Source organism: Mesocricetus auratus, unplaced genomic scaffold, assembly GCF_017639785.1.
Source record: "Mesocricetus auratus isolate SY011 unplaced genomic scaffold, BCM_Maur_2.0 Super-Scaffold_100019, whole genome shotgun sequence".
Classification (NCBI taxonomy): Eukaryota; Metazoa; Chordata; class Mammalia; order Rodentia; family Cricetidae; genus Mesocricetus; species Mesocricetus auratus.
In genome coordinates this window covers 16,358,374-16,379,924 of record NW_024429200.1, presented here as the reverse complement: position 1 = coordinate 16,379,924, position 21,551 = coordinate 16,358,374, and the positions used below count along the sequence as shown (strand labels likewise).

Genomic DNA, 21,551 nt, shown 5'->3' with positions numbered 1-21,551 from the left:
TGTTGGTGAGTCTAGCTAGGCCATGGTTCACGTGACTGTAGGAGGAGTGTCTGTTATTATAATGGAAGTGCAGGTGGCGAGGAGAGCCTCATAAGGCCCTTCCAAGCAAGGTAATGGTGCACAGTCATTCCTACGCTTCTTGATAAACACTTGACTGAAAGCGATGACAAGAATTGTTGTTCAGTGGAGGCTATCCTTTGTTCCCCTACAATATGTCCCCCACATAGACCAGTTAGTTCTTGTATATTGCAAATCATAGCATCTCATTGTGCCTGGACAATTATTATTTTAAAGGCAGGCCCATTTTGGTTAAGTAAAATTTCTTGACTGGAATTTTTCCCTAAGTATGTTTTAATTTTTATGTTTAGATTTATGTCTGTTTTGTCCTGATTGTTAAGGATGTTATCAATTATAAAATTATCTTGAATATAAAATAGTTATTGTGATTGAATAGCTTATTTATGGGAAAAATGAGTTTCTTGGTCAAATTCAACTATAATGGAATGTCAAGGTGGGGAATAATCTCAGTTGCTAATATCTTTGCCACTGTCATAGTGTCAGCATGAATACTTGGGTTACATCCAGGTCACTCACTGAACATGCAGAGAATAACAGCAGTGTAAATAACTTAGAGCAGGAGATGGCTCTATAAGATCATGTGTAGTATTGTCAGGGCACTCTGAGACCTTGTAAGAGCAGGATGTTTTCCACCTGAAAGTCCAAAATATTTACATTTAGTGAAATAAATAGATTTTCTCAGAATATGAATGCTAGGGCAGAATTAATTGCATTTTACTTTCTTTTTTTCTCACTACTTGTATGTGTACCTTATCCAGTGGAAAATAAGTACAAACAAATGATTGAAACAAACTAGTCTAGAAGAATTATTTCTGGCCCAGGATGTGAACCATCTGCTGATTGTTTGATGAACATATTATTTTTCCCCAGATTTCCATGACTGTAAATAATATTAATCAGGAAAAAAGCAAGTTTGCAAACTTGGTGGAGAAAGAAAACAAGGGATCAGTTTCCAGGTGCATGTAATAGCAACTTTGCAGGCTCTTTTATTCTCAAGAGATTTCATTTTCCTAGGTGCAGGTGGATACATTGTGATGGCGAATACATTGTTAAGGAATAGTTTGAAACACCAGCAGTACATTCCCATTTCTAATAAGAATATCAGAAAAAATTAAACATCCCTAGGTTCCAAATATGATTATTAGCACGACAGACCCCCAAAATCTTGCATGGAATAGTGAATTGGAGCAATTTTCTTGTTTCCCAGTGTGCATACTTCAGTGAGCTTCTCTGAAGTTCTGTGACCTGGGCTGATCAAATTGAACTAACGTGCAAGTAAGGGCAAAACGAAGCAAGTTTATTTAATGACTTTCGTGTGCACAGGAAACATTCAAAGAAGAAACTATAGCCATTTTAAACCGAATTTTATGACAAACTAATAAGACACAGAAACATCTAGAGGAAGTAACTTACAGGGAAGTGACTAGGGTATATGTGGGGGAAACTTGCTATCAATAAAGAGCATACCAAAGGTTTGATTGCACAAATTCATTTTGGCTTCTGTTCCCAGTCTGCAGGTATAGGATATTCTCCTCTTTCATGTACAGGGGAGGGTCCTCAGTACATGGTAAGTATTATCTCTTGGGGGAGATGAACAAGCTCTTTGCTCATCAGCTTTTGCTCAGTCTATTTAGGAGCTTTAGTCCCTTTTAAATGGCAAGCATTGCGGTGGAGGGTGGTATGCTCTGAAACCCTCCGGAAGTGTTACGTACACCCTTGTTTTCTATGTGAGCCATTTAGAAGCAGCCTCACAGAGAAACCTGTGTACTATTTATTTATCACCCATATCTTACAGTTAAATAAATAAAAGCTCTAAAGTGTATCTTATCTCAGTTTTGATCCTATTGGTCCTAACCTAGAATATTTAATGGATAGTTAAGCTATTTACTGACTTTACTTAAGCCTTCTTCAAGCAGGTAGGAGTTTTCTTGTGATTGTTGAGAGAACGAGTTAGAGTGGAAGGAAGTAATTTGCCTATGGCCAACTAATTAGAACGTGGCCACTTTCAAAATTCAAACCTGTGCGTTGAACTATAACATTTTTGTCTTTCAAAGTGATTTGATCCATTCTTCAGTAACAGTGTGTATTTTGCACTTAATACTCCAACATTACCATGCAACTAGATTTTTATAATACATAAATCTGCTTCTCATATGTAGGTCCTGATTTATAATTTCCTCTCTGATAGGAGACTCTTCTCCCAGGCATGGCACAGAAACTTTAACAGCCCTGAACTTTGTCTTTGAATTGTCCATAAATTCTCTGACTTCCCTTTGTCTGATAAGAGGTCAGAAGACTCCTTATCCCTGAGGTTGCCTGCCTTGAACTGTACATGCGGGAGGTGTGCACAGACCTTTCCCAGAACTCCCGGTTCAGTCATCAGAACACACTCTGCTTGTCTGATCTCATTTTGACGTATTTCTCAGTGCTTCTATCGCACCAATGCGTTGACGTCACTAATGAAATCAGAAAGGATAGACTTGCCGAGTTTCCATCTGTGAAGTCCTGGATGGAGGTTCACCTAGAGAGAGCAGGAAGCTATGAATCCTTCACTCCCCACATCACTCTGTGGTTCTCTCCATTCCTGTCTCTTGTAGCACTTGTATGCACATTGTTAAACCTGCTTCCTTTAGTTCTCAGAACTTCTTAATAAGTTAACTTAACCCAAGGAGAGGGCTGTGGAAAGCTTGGTGTACAAGCAGTTGTCTAAAAGCATAGGCAGAAACCGTCTGTAGGTTGAGACTGCTATCTGAAGGAGGGGTAGTCCTGTGGATCTGGGCTCAACTGTCAGCCAAGAGATTTAGCTCTGGAGGGTTTCCTTAAATAATGCTTTTTCTCTCTTTCTCACTGACTCGGTCTTGGATGGAGAATGTGTGTTCTGCTGTCATCCTTAACAACTCTGCATCCAGTGTTGTACGAAAGGAGAGAAGGTTAACAACTCTGCAACCTCTTAATCAGTGGTTCTCAACATGGGGGTCTCAACCTTTCTTGGAGTCGTATATCAGATATTCAGCGTATCAGATATTTATGTTACAATTCCTAAAAGTAGAAAATTATAGTTAGGAAGTAGCAACAAAAATAATCTTATGATTGGAGGGTACCACAACATGAGGAACTATATTAAAGGGTTGCAGCATTAGGAAGGTTGAGGACCACTGCTCTAAATACAGATTCCTGGTAAATATACTTTGGTATCTTAGCTTAGGAATTCACAATATTCACAGTTTTCAAGAGTTACACCCTAATACATTGGTTTTTATGATCCACAAATATTAACTAGCGCTCATGCTATATTTTCCTTTCCTGTATATTGGCATCACCAGTAAGCATTTCTACTTCCATCTCATGACACAAGCATTCTAAAATTATATCACAGTCCATCATTAGTGATGGTAAATGATGACAGCTGGGAGAGCTATTATAATACAGGATCAGGTTAGCATAAAGCATTCTTTAAATTATCTTCTGAATTTGTTTCATCTAAGAAGCAAGTTCATGTCTAAGACAAAAGCAACTGTCATTAAATAATATAATATTGCCTATTTAAGTTGAAATCCATTTAATGTTTAAGATTTGGTATGAAAGCATATGTCCTACCCTCAAATACACATCACATACATACATACATACATACATACATACATACATACATGAATATATGTTTGTACCTGCTGAAACTTAACCCTCAAGGAGATATTTAAATGTGGTGATATTTGGGACATAATGATATGAAATCAGAGCTCTCATGAATGAGCTGAGTACCACTAAGACAGGCGACAGCATGCTCTTGCTGATTCCTACTATCATGTGAGAGTGACTTTCATTTTGATTTCAGAATTCCATTATACAAAATCAAATTCTCTTGTTTTTCCTACCAAGTATATACTAAAGATTTATGTTTTATTTGGGTGCATGTGTGCACAAGTGCGTGTGTGCGAGCGTGCTTTTGTGTGCGTGTGTGTGTGTGTGTGTGTTTGTGTGTGTGTGTGTGCTTGTGCATGTGTATGCCACATCTTGCCACATCTGTACAGGTGCCTGTGGAGTCCAGAGAGGGTGTGGCATCCCTTGGACTGCTGGCTGTCACCCAACACAGGTGGTGCTATGAACTGGAATCAGATGCTTCAGGGGAATAGACCATGCTTTACCTGTGGAAACACCTCCCCAGTCCACAAGCTCTAACATCTTATTGTAAAAGCCCCCAATGGACTAATCCAGACTGAATAATTTAGATTTCAAGCAAGAGTGCTTTGGTGTGAGGTTGAAATAAGAAAAAGATGAGTGATTTGGTACAAGTAAAAGAAAATATTTCAGGGACACCGGAAGTCAAGAAAACCCCTCCCCCCGGAGTCTTTTTGAAGCATCTCCCAGTTGGGAAATGAGAATTTGAGCACAATTAGCATTTATTGTGAAGGCTGATGATATATAGGCAAGGTTCCTCTGTGCTGGGACTCTCAGGAGGTGTTTCTGGTGACTGATATCTACCTACAGCACCACCTCAAGGGAAGAGGCATCTGTTCAGAGTACTATTGTTTTCCTATGGCTACCAAGCACTACTTTCCTTAAAATTTTGAAAACATTGTTTCTAATATTTTGAAATAAACCACATTATCAGTGAATGCTGATCTGTCTTAAGTTTACTGTGCTGTAAGGCAGACACTTATCTGTCGGCAACCTAAAATACCTAGTCATCGAAAAAACAGCCAATGGGAGCTGCCTTTACCACTGGACCCTAGAACTCATTTCAAACGCCAATAAAAAATTTTTATAGCATTCTTTTTTTTTAAATGTACCATTCTTGCTAGTCTTCCCTGACACTAGACACAAACATCGACTCACATGTCACACACAGAAATACTGGTCTTTCTACCCCATCATAAAGAAACATTGCAAAACATTCTGTCTTTGGTCAAAGGGCTGCCTTTTCCTTACCCAGAGTGTTAGATGCTACATACCCAATAGACTGGAAGCAATTCTGACCTACAAGACACTAGATGAAAACTCATTTGCTTCAGTAGTAAGTCACCTGTTTTTTTTCTGTGTTATAATCAAATAGAGAAAAATGGGGAAGACGATTATGAAGTTCTGTATCTGTATGTTCGGAGTCTTTTTTCCTGTAACTCAATCGTGTGAGTAGTGCTTCTGCCAAGTAATCATCCCTGATAGGTGTAGAAGTAGAACTTCTTGGACTTTGATGTTCTCCAGATTTTCCAAACGTGTTTAGGGCAGCGTCCTGAAAGCTAAGACAAAGGTACAAGACAGTAAAGATGAGGAAAAGGAATGGGAAATTAAAAAGCAAAGAAAGTAGAAATGGAACATTATACCAAATTTTCTTGTTGAATTAAGTCTGTGTAATCTAGTTCTGGCCAAATTATTTATAAAATATGGTTCAAGAAAAACATCGTTAGAAAATCTCCACAATTTAAGATAAGAAACTTCACCTTTTCTATTTCCATGCTTATCTTTTTTTAAAAGATTTAGTTTTAATTGTGTGTGTGTGAGTGTGTGTAAATTCATGTAGGGAGTGTCCATGGAGGTCAGAAGTGTTAGATCCCATGAACCCGAAGTCACAGGTAGTTGTGAGCATCCAATATGAGTGCTGAGAACTGAACTCAGGTCATTGGTAAGAGCCATCTTTCTGGTTCTTTTAATCTTACCTTTTAAAAGTTTGTCTGAAACTTAGTTTAAAATCCCTGTATAAGTGGAGGTAGGCATCCATCTCTGTTTTGAAGAACATTGAATACTTTGTACTCAATGTCATTAGTGTACAAGGATGGTAAAACTGGAGTCTACTTTCAAATGGATTTTGTTTGTGTATTTAGTTATTATTTACTTATTTTAAAGAATGAATCATTTGGCATTTGTGGATATAATCCAGACACAGTAAAATCTGCCTTTGGTATTGTGATGCTCCTGCAGGCAGGCAGCTGTTTGTTCAGTTCTGGGACTGTGCCTTTATCCTGCACAACAGTTCTTGGAAATGTGGAGCAATGGAGAATGAGGGAGTAGACAGAGAATGGCCCAAGTCTTCCTGTTCTGCTCTGTGCCCTACCAACTCCTGGATTCTTTTGCCACCAAAAACATCATCTTCTGTATATTGATACTTAACGATTATTTCTGAAGCCTCTCTGCTTATGTTTACAGTAACAATTTATCTTTAAAAATCTGTAATTTTAATGGTAAAGTGACTATGGCTTCATGCAGTTCCTAGTGCCATAAAGCTGATGGATGAAGAACGTCATCACCAAGCTCTGGACACAGCAGTGAGACAGTTCTCATTTCTTTATTACGTCCATGTTTCCCATACTTTTAATTAAGATGTACTAGAGCAAAGTGTTCATTATGAAAGAAAGCGTAAGCTGTGAAGAGAGCAGAAATCAATACAAGAAATCTGGTCTCTTTTGTTGGTCCTCTCCATCCCAACTCCCTGTTTTGACCTCAACAACCTGTACCTCCTCATAACATCATTTTGTACATTTAAAATATACATAGTAAAAGAAACAAAAAGCAGCAACCAACTCTTTTCCCAGAAAATAACACAAAAGTCCTGATCAGCATTACAGTGAACAAGAGTAAGAAACTTTGTAGTAATTTTTCTTCCCTTAGTGAAGAGACATAACTAATTCAAATCTGTTCTGGAAGATTCATTTTTAAATTTACATTTTATTTCACTTTCATTTCTTATGTGACAAACCATATGATAGTTGATTCAAGATTAGCTCAGAAGTATTTAAAGACAGTCAGAAAAATGGGCATTCAAACATCTGAAATTTAAGTCCTTAACCATGTACTTAAATGCTCCTGTGTACATCAACTTTTAGTTGTATATTCTACTTTAGTTAACAAGCATTTATGACAATTTATCTGTTGCTTCCCTATAACTCCTTCTGATATTTGTATAAATTCCACCAAGCTGAAATGTGGCTTTAAAGTGTCACAGTGACTTAAACTCTATATAGTTTCTCATTTTAGAGATTTTTGAATACATAGTGGTTAACTCTACATTGAGAGGTGTGTGCATATGACTTTACAATTTTACTGCAAATCAATTTTGAGATTTCTCAGACAAGTGGTGTCTGATTCAAAGCATTTAGTAAGCAAACATATATTCCATTAATAAAGTTTCTTTACAACAAAAATAAGGGTTTAATCAGGATTTTAAATGTATTTCATTCTTGTGCTTTTAAAATTATTTTGAAAGAAAACTATTTGCAAAGGGATGCAATCAACCTGTCGCTACTTGAGAAGATGATGAGACTAACTTATTTCCCATCACAGAGTCACTAAGGAGTGGTAGGGTGGCTGGACTTAGAGGGTGAGTCCCCCTATTGGAGCTTGAGGACCTAGGTGATGTGTATTGAGAAAACTGTTTGCAGAATGAACAAGAAGACACTTAGGAGTGAACTGTGGTAGAATACAGGAGACCTATCCCTTAACAAATTTCACACTTCATATAGTTTTACAATATTTGAATACACACAGGGAAGATCTTAGGAGTGGGACCAAAGAAAAAATGAAATTCTGTTATTTTATATATATATATATATATATATATATATATATATATACTTGTAAGTAATTGTTCCCCTTCCTTCCTCTGGGCCCTTCCATTCACCCTTCTCAAATTCCTCCCGCGAATCCTACTTTGAAGTTGATACCCTCTTTTTCTTTAATATATACATATTAAGTATATATATATTATACATATACACACATATATAACATATGCATATGTGTATGCATGTGTGTACAAATATATAAACCCAATCTGTTGAGTCAGTTTTTTGTTTGCTTGTTTGAATGTGTGTGTTGATCACTTTGCATTGCATAACCAATATGGGGACTTATCCTTGGGGGGAGGGTAATTCTCCTTCTCCCAGAAGTTATTAGTTGCCTGTAGTTCTTTGTTTTAGAGTGGGACCCTGTGAATTTTTTCCTTTCCACAATAATATATCCGTTGATATTTTAATTGTTCTTTCTTGTTTATGCAGACATTTCAAGAAAAGACTTTTTACACCAGACTTCCTGGTACCCCAGAGTCATATATATGGCTCTAGCTATCCTTTTGCCCCTCCCCCATGATGATCCTTGAGCAGGAGGGATACAGGAGCTTTGATGTAGATGTACATTACAGCTGTTGGTGTTGATCAGTCCACAATCTGTTGATCTCTGCAGTATGTCCAGTTGTGGGTTTCTATGACAGTCTTTGGTTTCTGTAAAGAGAGATTTCTTTGCTGAAGGATGGCAGCTCCCCTGATCTGTGGGCATAATGATAAAATCAAGAATGTAGTAAGGAATTACATTTGTCTAGAAAAGTGACAATAGTAGGTTCTTCTAAGGTTTGTAACCTCGCTAGCCTTGGGGAGGCATGATTTTCATCCTATTGAGTGGATCTTACATCCAATTTGACAGCTGTTGGCTGGTACTGACATGTGAATGTCACTTATTGCACATTTATGCATATCTTGCCATGCTGGTCCTTGTGATGATTTGTTAGTGTGCAGCTGGATAGGACTATCAAATGTTTCTTTTCCCCTTGACAGTTTGCATAATATTTTCTGGAACCGTGGAAGATAGAGTGTGTAAAAGGGTCTTTCAGGTCAGATTCAGCTCCAATCATTTGAGTCCTGTGCCCTAAGTGTGCATTAGGGACTCACCCCAAGCCTTGAGAGGAAAGCAAGAGCTGCATCTATATCATATTTTTTGTCTTTGGAATGACTTAGTAACTAGAAAAATACAAATGAAAACATTTAAGATTTCATTTCACCCAAGTCAGAATAGCTAAAGCCAACAGCAGAAAATAAATGCTTATAAGACTGCGGAAAAAGAGGAACTTTCATTCAGTGTTAGTGGGCATGCAATTTGGTTCATACCCTCTGAATACCAGAATGGAAAATCTTCAAAAAACTAAACCTAAATCTGCAATATGACCCAGCTATACCACTTCTTGACATATGACACAAGGATTTGGCATCCTACTTCACAGACATTTGCTCAACAATATTACAAGCCACTCTGTTAACAATAGGTAGGAATGGAAACAACCTAAATGTCTTTCAACACACGAATGGATAATGAAACTGTGGTTAGTATACAGAACAGAATACTACTCAGTTGTAAAGAAAAGTGAAATTGTTTTGTATTCAACAGTTTTATTTATTTTACATACCAACCACAGTTTCTTCTCCCTCCTCACCTCCCATTCCCTGTTCCCACCTCCCTTCTACCCCCCCAGCCCTGCCATCCATTCCTCTGTCTCCATTCAGAAGGGGTAAGGCCTCCCAAGGCATATCAAGTTGAGGCAGGACCAAGCTCCTCCCCTCTGCATCAAGGCTGAACAAGGCATCCTAACATGTGAATAGGTTCCAAAGAGCCAGGTTCTGGTCCCACTGCTAGGGACCCACAAAAGACCAAGATATGTAACTGTCACTCAGATGCAGAGGGCCTGGGTCAGTTCCACGCCAGCTCCCCAGCTGTAAGTCCAGAGTTCTGGAGCTTCTACAAGTTCAGGTCAGCTGTCTTTGTGGTTTTTCCCCTTTATGATTTTGATCTCCCCCATCCCTTGCTCAGATAATCACTCCTCCCTCTCTTCAGCTAGACACCCAGAGCTTGGCCCAGTGCTTGGCTGTGGATCTCTTCATCAGCTTCTATCAATTACTGGATGAAGGCTCTATGATGACAATTAAGGTAGTCACCAATCTGATTATAGGGAAGGCCAGTTCAGGTATCCTCTCCATTACTGCTACGAGTCTTAGTTGGGATCATCCTTGTGGGTTCCTTGGAGTTTCCCTGGCACCAGGTTTCTCCCTAACTCCATAATGACTCCCTCTATCAAGATTTTCTTTCATTACTCTCGCCCTCTGTCCCTACCCAACTAGATAATCCTGATCCCTCATTCCCATCTCCCCAACCCCTTTCCTCTACTCCCCCACTCTGTTTTCCAAGGCATTTCCTCTATTTCTTCTTCCCACAGAGAGCCTTGTGTCCCTCTTAAGGTCCTCCTTGTTATCCATTTTCTCTGGAACTGAGGATTGAAGACTGGTTATCCTTTGTTTCTTCTCTTTGTTTTACATCTAATATCCACTTATAAGTACATACCGTGATTGTCTTTCTGGGTTTTGGTTATCTCAGGATGATTTTTTTCTAGTTCCATCCATTTGCCTGCAATTTCATTATGTCATTGTATTTCTTCTGCTGAGTAATAGTTTATTGTGTAGATACACCACATTTTCTTTATCCATTCTTTGACTGAGGGGTATCTAGGTTGTTTCCAAGTTCTGATTATTATGAATAATGCTGCTATGACTATAAGTGAGCAAGTGTCCTTGTGGTATGGTTAAGCATCCTTTGAGTATGGCCCCAAGAGTGATATCGCTGGACCTCGAGGTAGGCTGATTCCCAGTTTCCGAGTAATCACCATACTGATTTCCAAAGTGGCTGTACTAGTTTGCATTTCCTCACTCCACATCCTCTCCAACATAAGCTGTCATTGACATTTTTATCTTGGCCATTCTGACAGATGGAAGATGGTATCTCAGGGTCATTTTGATTTTCATTGCCCTGATAGCTAAGGATGTTGAACACTTCTTTAAGTGTATCTTGGCCATTCAAGATTCTTAATGTTGAGAATTCTCTGTTTAAATCTGTACCCCATATTTAAATTGGATTATTTGGTATTTTGGTGTCTAGATTCTTGAGTTCTTTTATTTTTTTTTTTGAGACAGGGTTTCTCTGTAGTGCTTTGGAGCCTGACCTGGTACTTACTCTGTAGAACTAGGCTGGCCTTGAATACACAGAGATCAGCCTGCCTCTGCCTCCCAAGTGCTGGGATTAAAGGTGTGTGTGCCACCAGACATTTCTTGAGTTCTTTATATATTTTGGATATCAGTCCTCTGTCAGATGTGGGGTTGGTGAAGAACTTTTCCCGTGTGTACACTGCCATTTTGTCTAATTGACAGTGTCCTTTGCCTTACAGAAGCTTCTCAGTTTCAGGAGATCCCATTTATTAAGTGTTGATGTCAGTGTCTGTGCTACTGGTGTTATGTTCAGAAAGTGAATGGATGGACCAAGAAAATATTATATTGGGTGATGTGAATCAGACCCAGAAAGACGAAGGCCTAGTGTCTCTCTCATCTGCTATTCCTGGAAAGCTAAACTTTTATTCCGTTTCCTTGTCCCATCTACTATTCAGTCATTGATATTAACACTTGATATTTGAAAGGAATTATTTTGTCCTCCTTTACTTTAGATTAAAATTCTCTACATCTTACACTATGGAGGTCTGTAGGAGTTTAAACAAGGAACTTCTTGGTGACTTCACCTGTTCTTAACGCAAGGGTATAAGTCATTGTTTTGAAAACATGAGATTAACAAAGGTTAAGAGTTCCTTTTATTTTGACTATGCCATTATTTTGAGGTTGTTTTTCAACAATGAGAATGAGTGAATAATGTGCTATGATAAGGACAGTATTTCAATCAAGAAGGATATAATTATCACTCTACCCTTACATAGAAGTATACTAGCAACATGAGTATAGAAAGAACATATTTTCCTCCTAAAAGTAAAATCTTTAAAAATGTGTTAGAAGTAGTAATTTTTGTAAATACTAAGCCATGCAATTTAATCTCTGGTTATTGGTTTGCTCATTATATGACAAATTTACTAATAATCCTTCAGTTTACCTCAGAATAACAATGCAATTTTGCTTACCAGACACTACTTAATGTCCAAAATCCATAGCTTGTTTTTATTAAAGGTAGGCCAGAGTAACTTCCTTTTATAAGACAATGTAGCTTGTTAATTTTTACCATGAGTTACATTGCCGTAAGCTTCGGTTGAGCAGTGTTCTGAGGTGCTCTTGAATTTGTTTGAGCTGCCTTTTGCTTTCTCCCTTATTGTTGCTAAGAAAACAATAACAGGTGGGAGAAATGAAAAGAATTATGAGCCAGATTGGTGGCACACAGCCATAATGCTAAATGATTGAAAGGCTGAGAACCATGCAGGTCAGCTACACGAGCTTCATAAGATCTTGTTCAAACAAACACTGACTGGGAATGTAACTTACAGTAGTAACAGTATTTGCTTCATGTGCAAGACCTTGGATTTAGTTCCTAATATTGTTCCTACAGTCACACATACAAATGAATCATGAAAAGGTAAAAGTTTTCAATTGCCTGAGACATTGTTTTCAAATTTTGGCATATAGTGACTAGAGTGATCTTTCAACTCTAAGAGTTTATTTTCTTTTAACCTGTCTTTGTTAAGGCATCTGATGCCTATAGAAAGGAAAAAGGAAACATAGGTATGTGTAGTTATCTATGGAATAATATGCTATTTGGTGAGGTTTGAAAATTTAGCCATAACAGAATTTGTATCATATGTAAGAGAAAAAAGCATTATTAATTTAAACACAGTAGAAGATTTAATCCTCTGAAATTGAACTGAAGTGCCTGTAATCAGTGTTGAGGACTTAGTCAACCTTCAAGTCCAGTTGTAATGTATTTTGTATTTACTGTTTTTTTCCTTGTTTTAGTTATAGATTATACAACTTGTCACAAAACATTCCTGAAACATGATGCAAGAAGAGTAATAGTTCTTATAAAGCAGTCATCCAATTTTCATCCCTCAGAGTGGCCTCATGTCACTATCTTTCTCAGCATTTGCACCAAATATTGTAGAGGCCAAAGTGTGTAAGAAGAAAGAAGTGTTTGCATCTTAATTAATTCTCTGCAATGCGAGTGTTCTGTTTGAAGCACTCCTTTTCTGGGAGCTTCCTTGAGTCTAATGGAGCACCCCATACAGTATTAGTCCTCCTTTTGCTTCCATGTTGCTTGACTGCAGATTTTAGAGCACCTCCACTTATTCCTAATGTGCCTTTCCTTTGGGTCTGGAATGCCCCAACTGAATCTTGTCTCACAAAATTTAATGAGCCACTAGATCTTAGTTTGTTCTCTTTAGTAGGAAGCCCCAAAAAAACCGCTACTGGCCAGCCTATCACAATATTTTATACTGATCGACTTGGCCTCTACCCTTATATAGATGATTCACAAACAAGTGTTCATGGAGGGATACCCCAGTTGGGATCTCTAAAAAATCATTTGGCAAAATCTAGGAACGACATCCAGCATTATATGCCAATAGACAATGTGGGCTTGGCTGTCATCGACTGGGAAGACTGGAGACCCACCTGGTCAAGAAACTGGAAACCCAAGGATATCTACAGGAATAAGTCTATTGAATTAGTCAAGAAACAAAACATACACCTTAATTTAACAGAAGCCACCAAGAAGGCCAGAAAAGAATTTGAACAGGCAGCAAGAAGTTTTATGGAACAGACCTTAAAATTGGGGAAATCACTTCGGCCAAATCACTTATGGGGTTTTTTTCTTTTTCCTGATTGTTACAACGCTCAGTTTCATGATGCGGATTATAATGGAAATTGCCCTGATATAGAAAAGAAAAAAAATGATGAACTGTCCTGGATATGGAAGGAGAGCACAGCCCTTTACCCATCTGTCTATTTGAGGAGTCGTTTGAAGTCATCTCCACAGGCAGCACTCTATGTCAGAAATCGTGTACAAGAGGCCATTAGGGTGTCTAAAACAAAGGACCCTCAGAATCCAGTTCCCATTTTTGTATATTCTCGCATTGTGTTTGCTGATCTAACTTATAAATTCCTGCATCAGGTAAGGCAAGGCAAGGCAGCTAAGAGATAGTTTTTACAAATGATGCTGGTGTAATTTTATGTTTTTAAAGGGTGAAATTTGGTCTTTAATATTTATGATTATATACATCAAGAAAGTGCTGTCTGTAATGGAGGCAAAATGAGGACACGTTAAATCTTTTAAATTCAAAAGTAAAATTTCTGGTGTGGGTAAGGTTTCATGCACATTGGCTGTCATTCCTAATGTCTATCTTGACCCTCTTGCTGTGACTTACAGTTTGTTAGGTTAGTCTACCTGGCTGGTGAACCCCCAGGGGTCTGCCTTCCTACCTCCCAACACTGGGTTTGCAAGCTTGCAATCTTGCACCTATATGCTCCATTCCTTTTTTTAAAGCATTGGTCCTAGGGGTAGAGCTTGGGTCCTTGCATAGAATCAACTTTACCAACCAATCTGTCTCCCCAGCCCAGCACCTGAATCCTGATATTAACCCTATGAAACACCAGTATCTATGAAGAACACTTATACCTTAAGTGTTTCTCTTTTTTATTTATTGGATGTGTTCTTTTGCCAACAGAAGTAATTAAAGAAATGATAGTCTCTATTTTAAAACATTAACAAAATGCTGTGTAAAGAATGTATAAGGAGTATAGAAATATGTAAATTGTTGGATCATCATGTTTAGCTTTGTTATTACTGTCAAATGTTTAATACTTTTACTTCATTCTTATGGGATAACTCTTCCTGTCATTTTTCCAGGATGACCTTGTGAATACAATTGGTGAAACAGTTGCTCTGGGTGCCTCTGGAATGGTAATGTGGGGAACTCTTGGTTTAGTACGAAGTATGGTAAGTTGAATTAGTAGAAAATAGATGAAGATATTTCTATCATTTTTAAAATATTATTTTTAAATTTAAATTAGAAACAAGATTGCTTCACATGTCAACCCCAGATCCCTCTCCCTCCCCTCCTCCCATGCCCTCCCACCAACCCCCACATCCTCCCTCCACCAATCCCCACTCCTCTCCATGGGTAGGAAGAAGGCATTCTGAGCATCACCTCCCAAGAGAAGGTTGGCCTGTACAGTCTCAGTACAGCATCTTGTGTGTTTGGTTGTTTGGGGCAGGAAGTGACTTCCTGTCTTATGCAAGTGGGTACAGTTCTCAGTTACTGACTTGTAATAATATTTTGTTTCTTCTATTTGAAGGAACATAGTTCACTGTTATGTGTGTGAATGAAAAACAGACAAAGGTTGATGTTCTACCTTGCCTACCAAGGTTCTTCAGTATGATTCATTCAGAGACAGCCTTCAACCTTCATGTCACTGTCTTCTACTTAAGGCATTGTCTTAACATTATCTCTTGTGAACTCTTTCAATATATTTCTACTAGGTTTTCCCAATCCATGATCAGTTTAATTTTCTCTTTGCTATTCATTATTTCTTATCTGTATTCCCATGGATCACCTGTCATGTTTTCTCTGTTGTCTGAGAACTTGTGATTGCAGAGTTATGTTTGTTGGCAGTTGCTAGAACTGTACTACAAGAATTATAAAGACAACAGTTTCCCTCCATTTCACTTTATCATATCCAATGATATGATGAAGCCAGTTCTGCCAGTCTTACCTAATGAGACCTGATTGTTTTTCAGGAATCTGTGAGTTGTTAAACATTGTCATTGTTAAAATACAAAATGATAGGAAGATGTAGCATGATAAATAAAAAGATAATGTGGAAAACAACATAAAACAAATACCAATACATTTTTATAATAAAAATAATAACTAATGCTCAAAATAAACTAGTTGTTAGTTCATGATCACTTTTGTGCGTGAGGTTGGGTAGACCTGGCTGTTAAATATATATGGATGGATACATCTTAGAATGGAAGCTACCCCCATCACACATCTATACTGTGTAACTGTGGTATGCTCAGTTTCCAAATGTGTTCAGTGCTGTCAGACTGGTAACTTGAAGTTGGCCAATGTGGGCATATTTATAATGCCAGTTTAAATCTATCAATAGAGTACATATAAGGTGTTCCTCAAATCAGACTCATTCCACTAGTCTGCCTCTTGCCCAAATTTGTTTCTGAAAGCATCTGCAACATCACTTGAAGTTGGTATTACTTTTCACATATTTGGCACTGAGACTACAATGTTAAGGAAAACTGGCAGAGTCTGTGCACACTTGAAACTGGAGGACACCAAGAAATCCATCTAAATCAATGTGATCAAAGCTCATGTGAACTCACAGAGACGGAAGCAGTGTGCACAGGGACTGTGGGGTTTGCACTGGGTCATTTGCATACAGATTATGATCTACAGTTTAGTGTTTTCATGGGACTCCTAGGTGTGCAAATGAACTGGTCTCTTGTGCTTTCTCTTGGGCTCTTTTTTTTCTGTTGGTTTCTTCCTTCCAATGCCAATGCAATTATTTTTTGGTTTTGCTTATTGTAATTTATTTTGTTATATTTTAATATCATCTTTTAGAAGCCTGTTCTTTTCTAATGTGAGACAGAAAGGGGGTGGAATCAGTTGGGAAGGGAAGTGGAGAGAAACTGGGAGGAGTAGAGGAAGGGAAAAGCAAGACATATTTTCTGAAAAAAGCATATTTTCAATTAAAGGGAAAACTAAATAAAAATAAATGAAAACTTATTTTGGAACATTAAATAAGAAAAAAGTACTTAAACAGTTGATATTAGGAGTGTTACTGGCAATTAATATAGGCATGTAAGTCCTACCATATAATATATTCTGATAATTTTCCCTCCACTAATTCCTCCCAGATCCTTCTCACTTCCTTACCCATCCAACTTTATACTTTTTCTTAATTTCTCCTTCTCCCTTTTCTCCTCCCTCTCTTTCCTTCCCATAAAACATAAAGCAAAAATATCAAAACTAACAAACTAAAACCAGTAAGATACAAAGAATACCAAAACAAAACAAAATTAAACAAATAGCAGTCACCCAAACCACACAAAAACACACAGACACAGACATACAGACACACATGCACACAAACTTTGGCGTTCATTTGTGTTGGCCAATTATTCCTGAGCATGGGGACTGCCTTGTAGTAACTTTTAAAGGGAGAAAGAATAGCATGTAATATGGATTCTTTGGAGTATATCAGAATGCCATGGCTTTGCCCAGTGCTAGAGGGAAGATTCCTTCCTCAATGGCCTTTATGGCTCTATAGCATTCCTTCCTTGAATATGTATCTTAAATCATTTAGGAGATGGGCTGAAATTGGGGAAGAGATGATAAACTGTTTCTACCAGGACAGTCCAGTCACCCAGTTCCAAAACTGTTCACTGGAGGGTTCTTCTTCTTCTTCTTCTTCTTCTTCTTCTTCTTCTTCTTCTTCTTCTTCTTCTTCTTCTTCTTCTTCTTCTTCTTCTTCTTCTTCTTCTTCTTCTTCTTCTTCTTCTTCTTCTTCTTCTTCTTCCTCTTCTTCTTCCTCTTCTTCTTCTTCTTCTTCTTCTTCTTCTTCTTCTTCTTCTTCTTCTTCTTCTTCTTCTTCTTCTTCTTCTTCTTCTTCTTCTTCTTCTTCTTCTTCTTCTTCTTCTTCTTCTTCTTCTTCTTCTTCTTCTTCTTCTTCTTCTTCTTCTTCTTCTTCTTCTTCTTCTTCTTCTTCTTCTTCTTCTCCTCCTCCTCCTTTTCTTTTTCCTCCTCCTTCTCTTTCTCCTCCTCCTTCTTCTCCTCTTCCTCCTACTTCTTCTTCTTCTCCTCTTCTCCTCCATCCTCGTTCTCCTTCTTCCCCTTCTCTCCTGATCTTTTCTTCCTATTTTAATTTTCTATTGAAAATAAAGCTATTTTCATACAATAAATTTGAACATGATTTTCTCTTCCTCACCTCCTCCTATATTCTCCTTATGACCTTACCCTTCCAACTCTATGCCTTCTTTTTCTCTTAAGAAAACAAACAGGTAAATGAAACAGACAAACAAGGATAAAGCAAAACAAAAATAAACTAAGGAGCACAGAAACTCAAATGTGTTTGTGTGTGTGTGTGTGCACATGCACATGCACACACACACAACAAATCCATAATAACTAAAAATGGAAATAGTAATATCCAAGCAAAAGACTAGTAAGGTTTAAAAAATGCCCAGACAAAGCAATATGGACAACAAAGTCTCCCTAATACCTTTGAGTTTATTTTGTGTCATCTCCAGCAGGGCATGGAGCCTGCCATAAAGTGTGGTAAGACCCCCTTGGAGAAACTAAGTTTTCTGTCTTTTTTTTTTTGAAGATAGAAGAACGATTTATTTCTTTTTTAAAATTTTTTATTATTTATTTTTAAATTTAAATTTAAATTAGAAACAAGGTTGCTTCACAAGTCAGTTCCAGGTCCCTCTCTGTTTCCCTCCCCTCCTACCGTGCCCTCCCCCCAACCCCTCCCCCAATATCCCCTCATTTCCCCAGGGAGGGTGAGGCCCTCCTTGGGGGTGTCCATAGTCTGTCATTTCATCCAGGGCAGGGCCTAGACACTCCCCCAAGAGTCCAGGGTGAGAGTGAATCTCTCATTTTTGGATGGGAGTCCAAAGTCCATTTGGAGAAACTAAGTTTTCTTTGTGAGTGGTTGTTAATTGGAGAAAGCTTCTTGGTTGGGGATGGGAACACCTGTCTGTTCGCCATCTCACTGCTCATACTCTGTCTTCTTTGGATCTGTGTAGGCTCTATGCATGTTGCCACAGTTCCTGTGAGTTCCTATGTGTGTTAGTCCTATTGTGTCTGAAAGACACTGTTTCTTTGGTGTCATTCATCTCCCTGGCTATTACAATCTTTCTGCTTCCTCTTTCACATAATCCCCTTAGCCCTGTGGTGAGGGATTTGACAGAGATATCCAATTTAAGACTGAGTATTACAAGGTTTTTCACTCTCTGCATATTGTCCCAATGTGGATTTCTGTGTTAGTTACCACTTAAAGCAAGAGAAAACTCTGATTAGAATGAAGTGAGAAACTGATCTAGTGAGTATAGCAGACTACCATTAGGAGTTGTTTTATCGCTGTTTTCTTTTAGCAGAACAATAGTATTTGAGTTCCTCCTAGGTCTTGGCCACTTGAACAGTGTCAGCCATAGGTTCCATCGCACAAAGTGGGCCTTAAATCCAATCAGGCAGTGGTTACTTCCACAATGTTTCTGTCACTATTGATTCACAGTGCATAACTTCTAATCAGGGTATTCCCATAGAAGAGATAACAAGGAATTAGGAACCAGAACTCTTTTCTGGAATTCTATGCATCCAGCAAAGAATTCTAAGTGGCTTAATCAATTTTTATCTTCAGTCTTCATTTATACCAGTGTTAAGATGATCAATACTCAAAATTTGCTAAATTTTCCAAAGAACTGACTGTCACGCACACACAATTATGTAACATTTATTATGAACTAAACAAGTTGAACCCATTTGTTTTGAGCCATCACTTTGGGAACTATTTTGATGCTGTTTAAACTTGTCTGACAAATATGATTCTTACTATCATTTTTATGATTTATTATGGTTAAGTGAAGAAATCACAGGCCCTATGTTTAGCCTATATAAATGTATCTTTCTTTTTGTCTTTGGAATAGTCCAAATATCAGGCTTTAAAAGTCATCCTTATCTTTCAAGTGATTAAACTTAAGCATAATCAAATTTATTACTTAGACTTGGGGTCATCCAAATAGAAAACTAAGACTTACAAGTCTGAGATATTCCCAAGTCACACAGGAAGTGATTTGTGAGGCTATGATGTCAACTACCAGGGCAAGAGAGATTGAAGGCCCGCATTCTAGAAGATGAACCATTCTATACTTTTGATTAATTCTATAATAATTGTGGAAGTTCAAGGCTAAACTGAGTCTCAACTAAATAATTATTCAGTGCCATGAAATGGCACACAAAACTTAGCAATGTTGTGAAAATAATTGATTAAATAATATTGCTTGTTAAAGTGAAAAAGAGTACTTCCTTACATGTGGTGTGTCTATTGTTTTGTTTTCTTAGCGTTGCTTGATGCAGTGTATTGTCACATAGAACTTATGTCTACATATTCTGTCTTACGTTTTTACAGAAAGCTTGTCTGAACTTACATGATTACTTGGAGAACACCCTGAATCCTTACTTAATCAACGTCACCCTTGCAGCCAAAATGTGTAGCCAAACACTTTGCCAAGATCAGGGTATATGTTCGAGGAAAGACTGGAATTCAGATAACTATCTTCACTTGAGCCCCCAAAATTTTCAGATTCAATTTCTGAAAAGTGGAAAATATGTAATCCTCGGAAGTCCCACCCTTGACGACCTACAGTACTTTTCCAAAAACTTCCGTTGCAGCTGCTACTCCAACTTGAACTGCAAGGAGAGAGATGACCTGGAAAGTGTGAGCACGGTCAGTGTGTGTGCTGTTGAAGAGGCTTGCATTAATTCCTTTGTAATTGCAACACCTAGTGCTCTACCTGTGAACTGGAAGCGCCCTTATTTTGCTAATAGCAGTCAGTCAGATATTGTATCATCTGCCACAGGAGGTCCATGTGTGCCAAGGAGAGATGTCAGTGGGTATCTCTTTGTTCTATCTCTTTATTCACAGCATTTGAAATATTTGCTATAGGTTTTCCATCACTCAAAAATTGGACATCATCTTTCAGAAACAATTCTATATAAATGATCAAGATTCTACTTTGAATTTCAGAGACAAAATATATTCTTCTATCAAAATCTGAGTGCAAGGCTGTCATAGTTACAGGGTTAACAGCCTGAGAAGAGTGAAGATTAAATAAAATCAAGTTTCTATAAATGAATGTCTTTTAGTAATTTGTTTTTAGTAATTTGCTGTTGGTTAAAATTTTGTAATGTTTTAGTCATTTATCATTGGTTAAAATCTTGAAAGAAAATGAAAATTTACAACTTTAAAATGGCAGTGCTTTAACCTGTCATATTTTTTAGCTATTCTATCTTGAAAAATATATTTAGGATTTATGGAAAAGTAAACTTTAAAATGATAATCTTATTTTTATATGACTTAATATATGTTTGAAATTCATATTTTGAAAGTCTTATTAACTTTTCATTTCTTCTCCTCAAGTTTAATTAGTGCACCTAAATGGCCTTTTTCCCCTAAGCACCTATTTGTACATTAACCTACTTCATCAATCATTTATTGAGTTTTACTTCTTTCAGGATTGGTATTCAGTGTCACTAAATCCTTGTAAAGCAGCATATTTCTTTCCTTTAGTGAGTTTGTTGTATGTTTGAAAACGAAATAAATGAATGTTGCGAATGACAACACGGTGTGTTTTCAATGATCTAGTATGTTTACAATACTCTGGCATGCAAATAAGCAGCCAAGAGGGCAGAGTATCCTGAAAGAAATGAGTAAAAGTTTTCAAAAGGGTGGATGCAAGCTAGTACGAGAGGGAAACACTTCAGAAGGAGGGAAGCTGTGCATGCTTGTTAGAGTAGGCAAAGCAGAAAATGGTCAAACGATGCAGTCTTTGTGACCCACGCTGACCCCCTTACAGTGAAGACACTGCAACGTCTTTATGCCTACCCTTTTTCTTCACTCACTGGCAACATGATGTGTCTGTTTTAATTCCCATTATAGTCCTGCAATATCTACCCAATTAGGACAGTTATTTGGTGACTTGTATTGCAACTGTATCTGGTGTGTGACTAACAACCTCTGGGACTTAGGATGAGCCCACCGAAAAATTGTTGAGTACAAAACATGAGGACTCAGTACAAGGTTTTGAACTTGGGGATGATCTTGGACACCTTTCTTAACCTTAAGATCTAGGAGCAATGCTTGCTTTTCCTTAAATTGAAT

General features: G+C 37.7%; 1 protein-coding gene across 2 annotated transcripts; it reads left to right on the top strand.

Annotated features, from left to right (window-relative positions):
• The first annotated feature begins 6 nt into the window (after positions 1–6).
• On the top strand, positions 7–20,518 carry Hyal5 (hyaluronidase-5). 2 transcript variants are annotated; one of them, XM_040728721.1, is made up of 5 exons: positions 7–110; positions 1,589–1,645; positions 12,609–13,761; positions 14,497–14,586; positions 19,800–20,518. In XM_040728721.1, the coding sequence occupies exons 3-5, from the start codon at positions 12,808–12,810 to the stop codon at positions 20,334–20,336; spliced, it is 1,581 nt and encodes a 526-aa protein (XP_040584655.1). In that variant the 5' UTR covers positions 7–110; positions 1,589–1,645; positions 12,609–12,807; the 3' UTR covers positions 20,337–20,518. The 2 variants fall into 2 exon arrangements, with proteins under 2 accessions (XP_040584655.1, XP_005078156.1); XM_005078099.2 differs by lacking the exon at positions 1,589–1,645.
• Positions 20,519–21,551: the final 1,033 nt, after the last annotated feature.

What these genes read in the sequence shown, in the direction of transcription:
- Hyal5 (XM_005078099.2), top strand. Translation starts at nt 12,808, where the DNA reads ATGCGAGTGTTCTGTTTGAAGCACTCCTTTTCTGGGAGCTTCCTTGAG. An exon ending in CTTATAAATTCCTGCATCAG is followed by an intron (nt 13,762 to 14,496) that starts GTAAGGCAAGGC and finishes TCATTTTTCCAG; the next exon opens with GATGACCTTGTGAATACAAT. An exon ending in TTGGTTTAGTACGAAGTATG is followed by an intron (nt 14,587 to 19,799) that starts GTAAGTTGAATT and finishes ACGTTTTTACAG; the next exon opens with AAAGCTTGTCTGAACTTACA.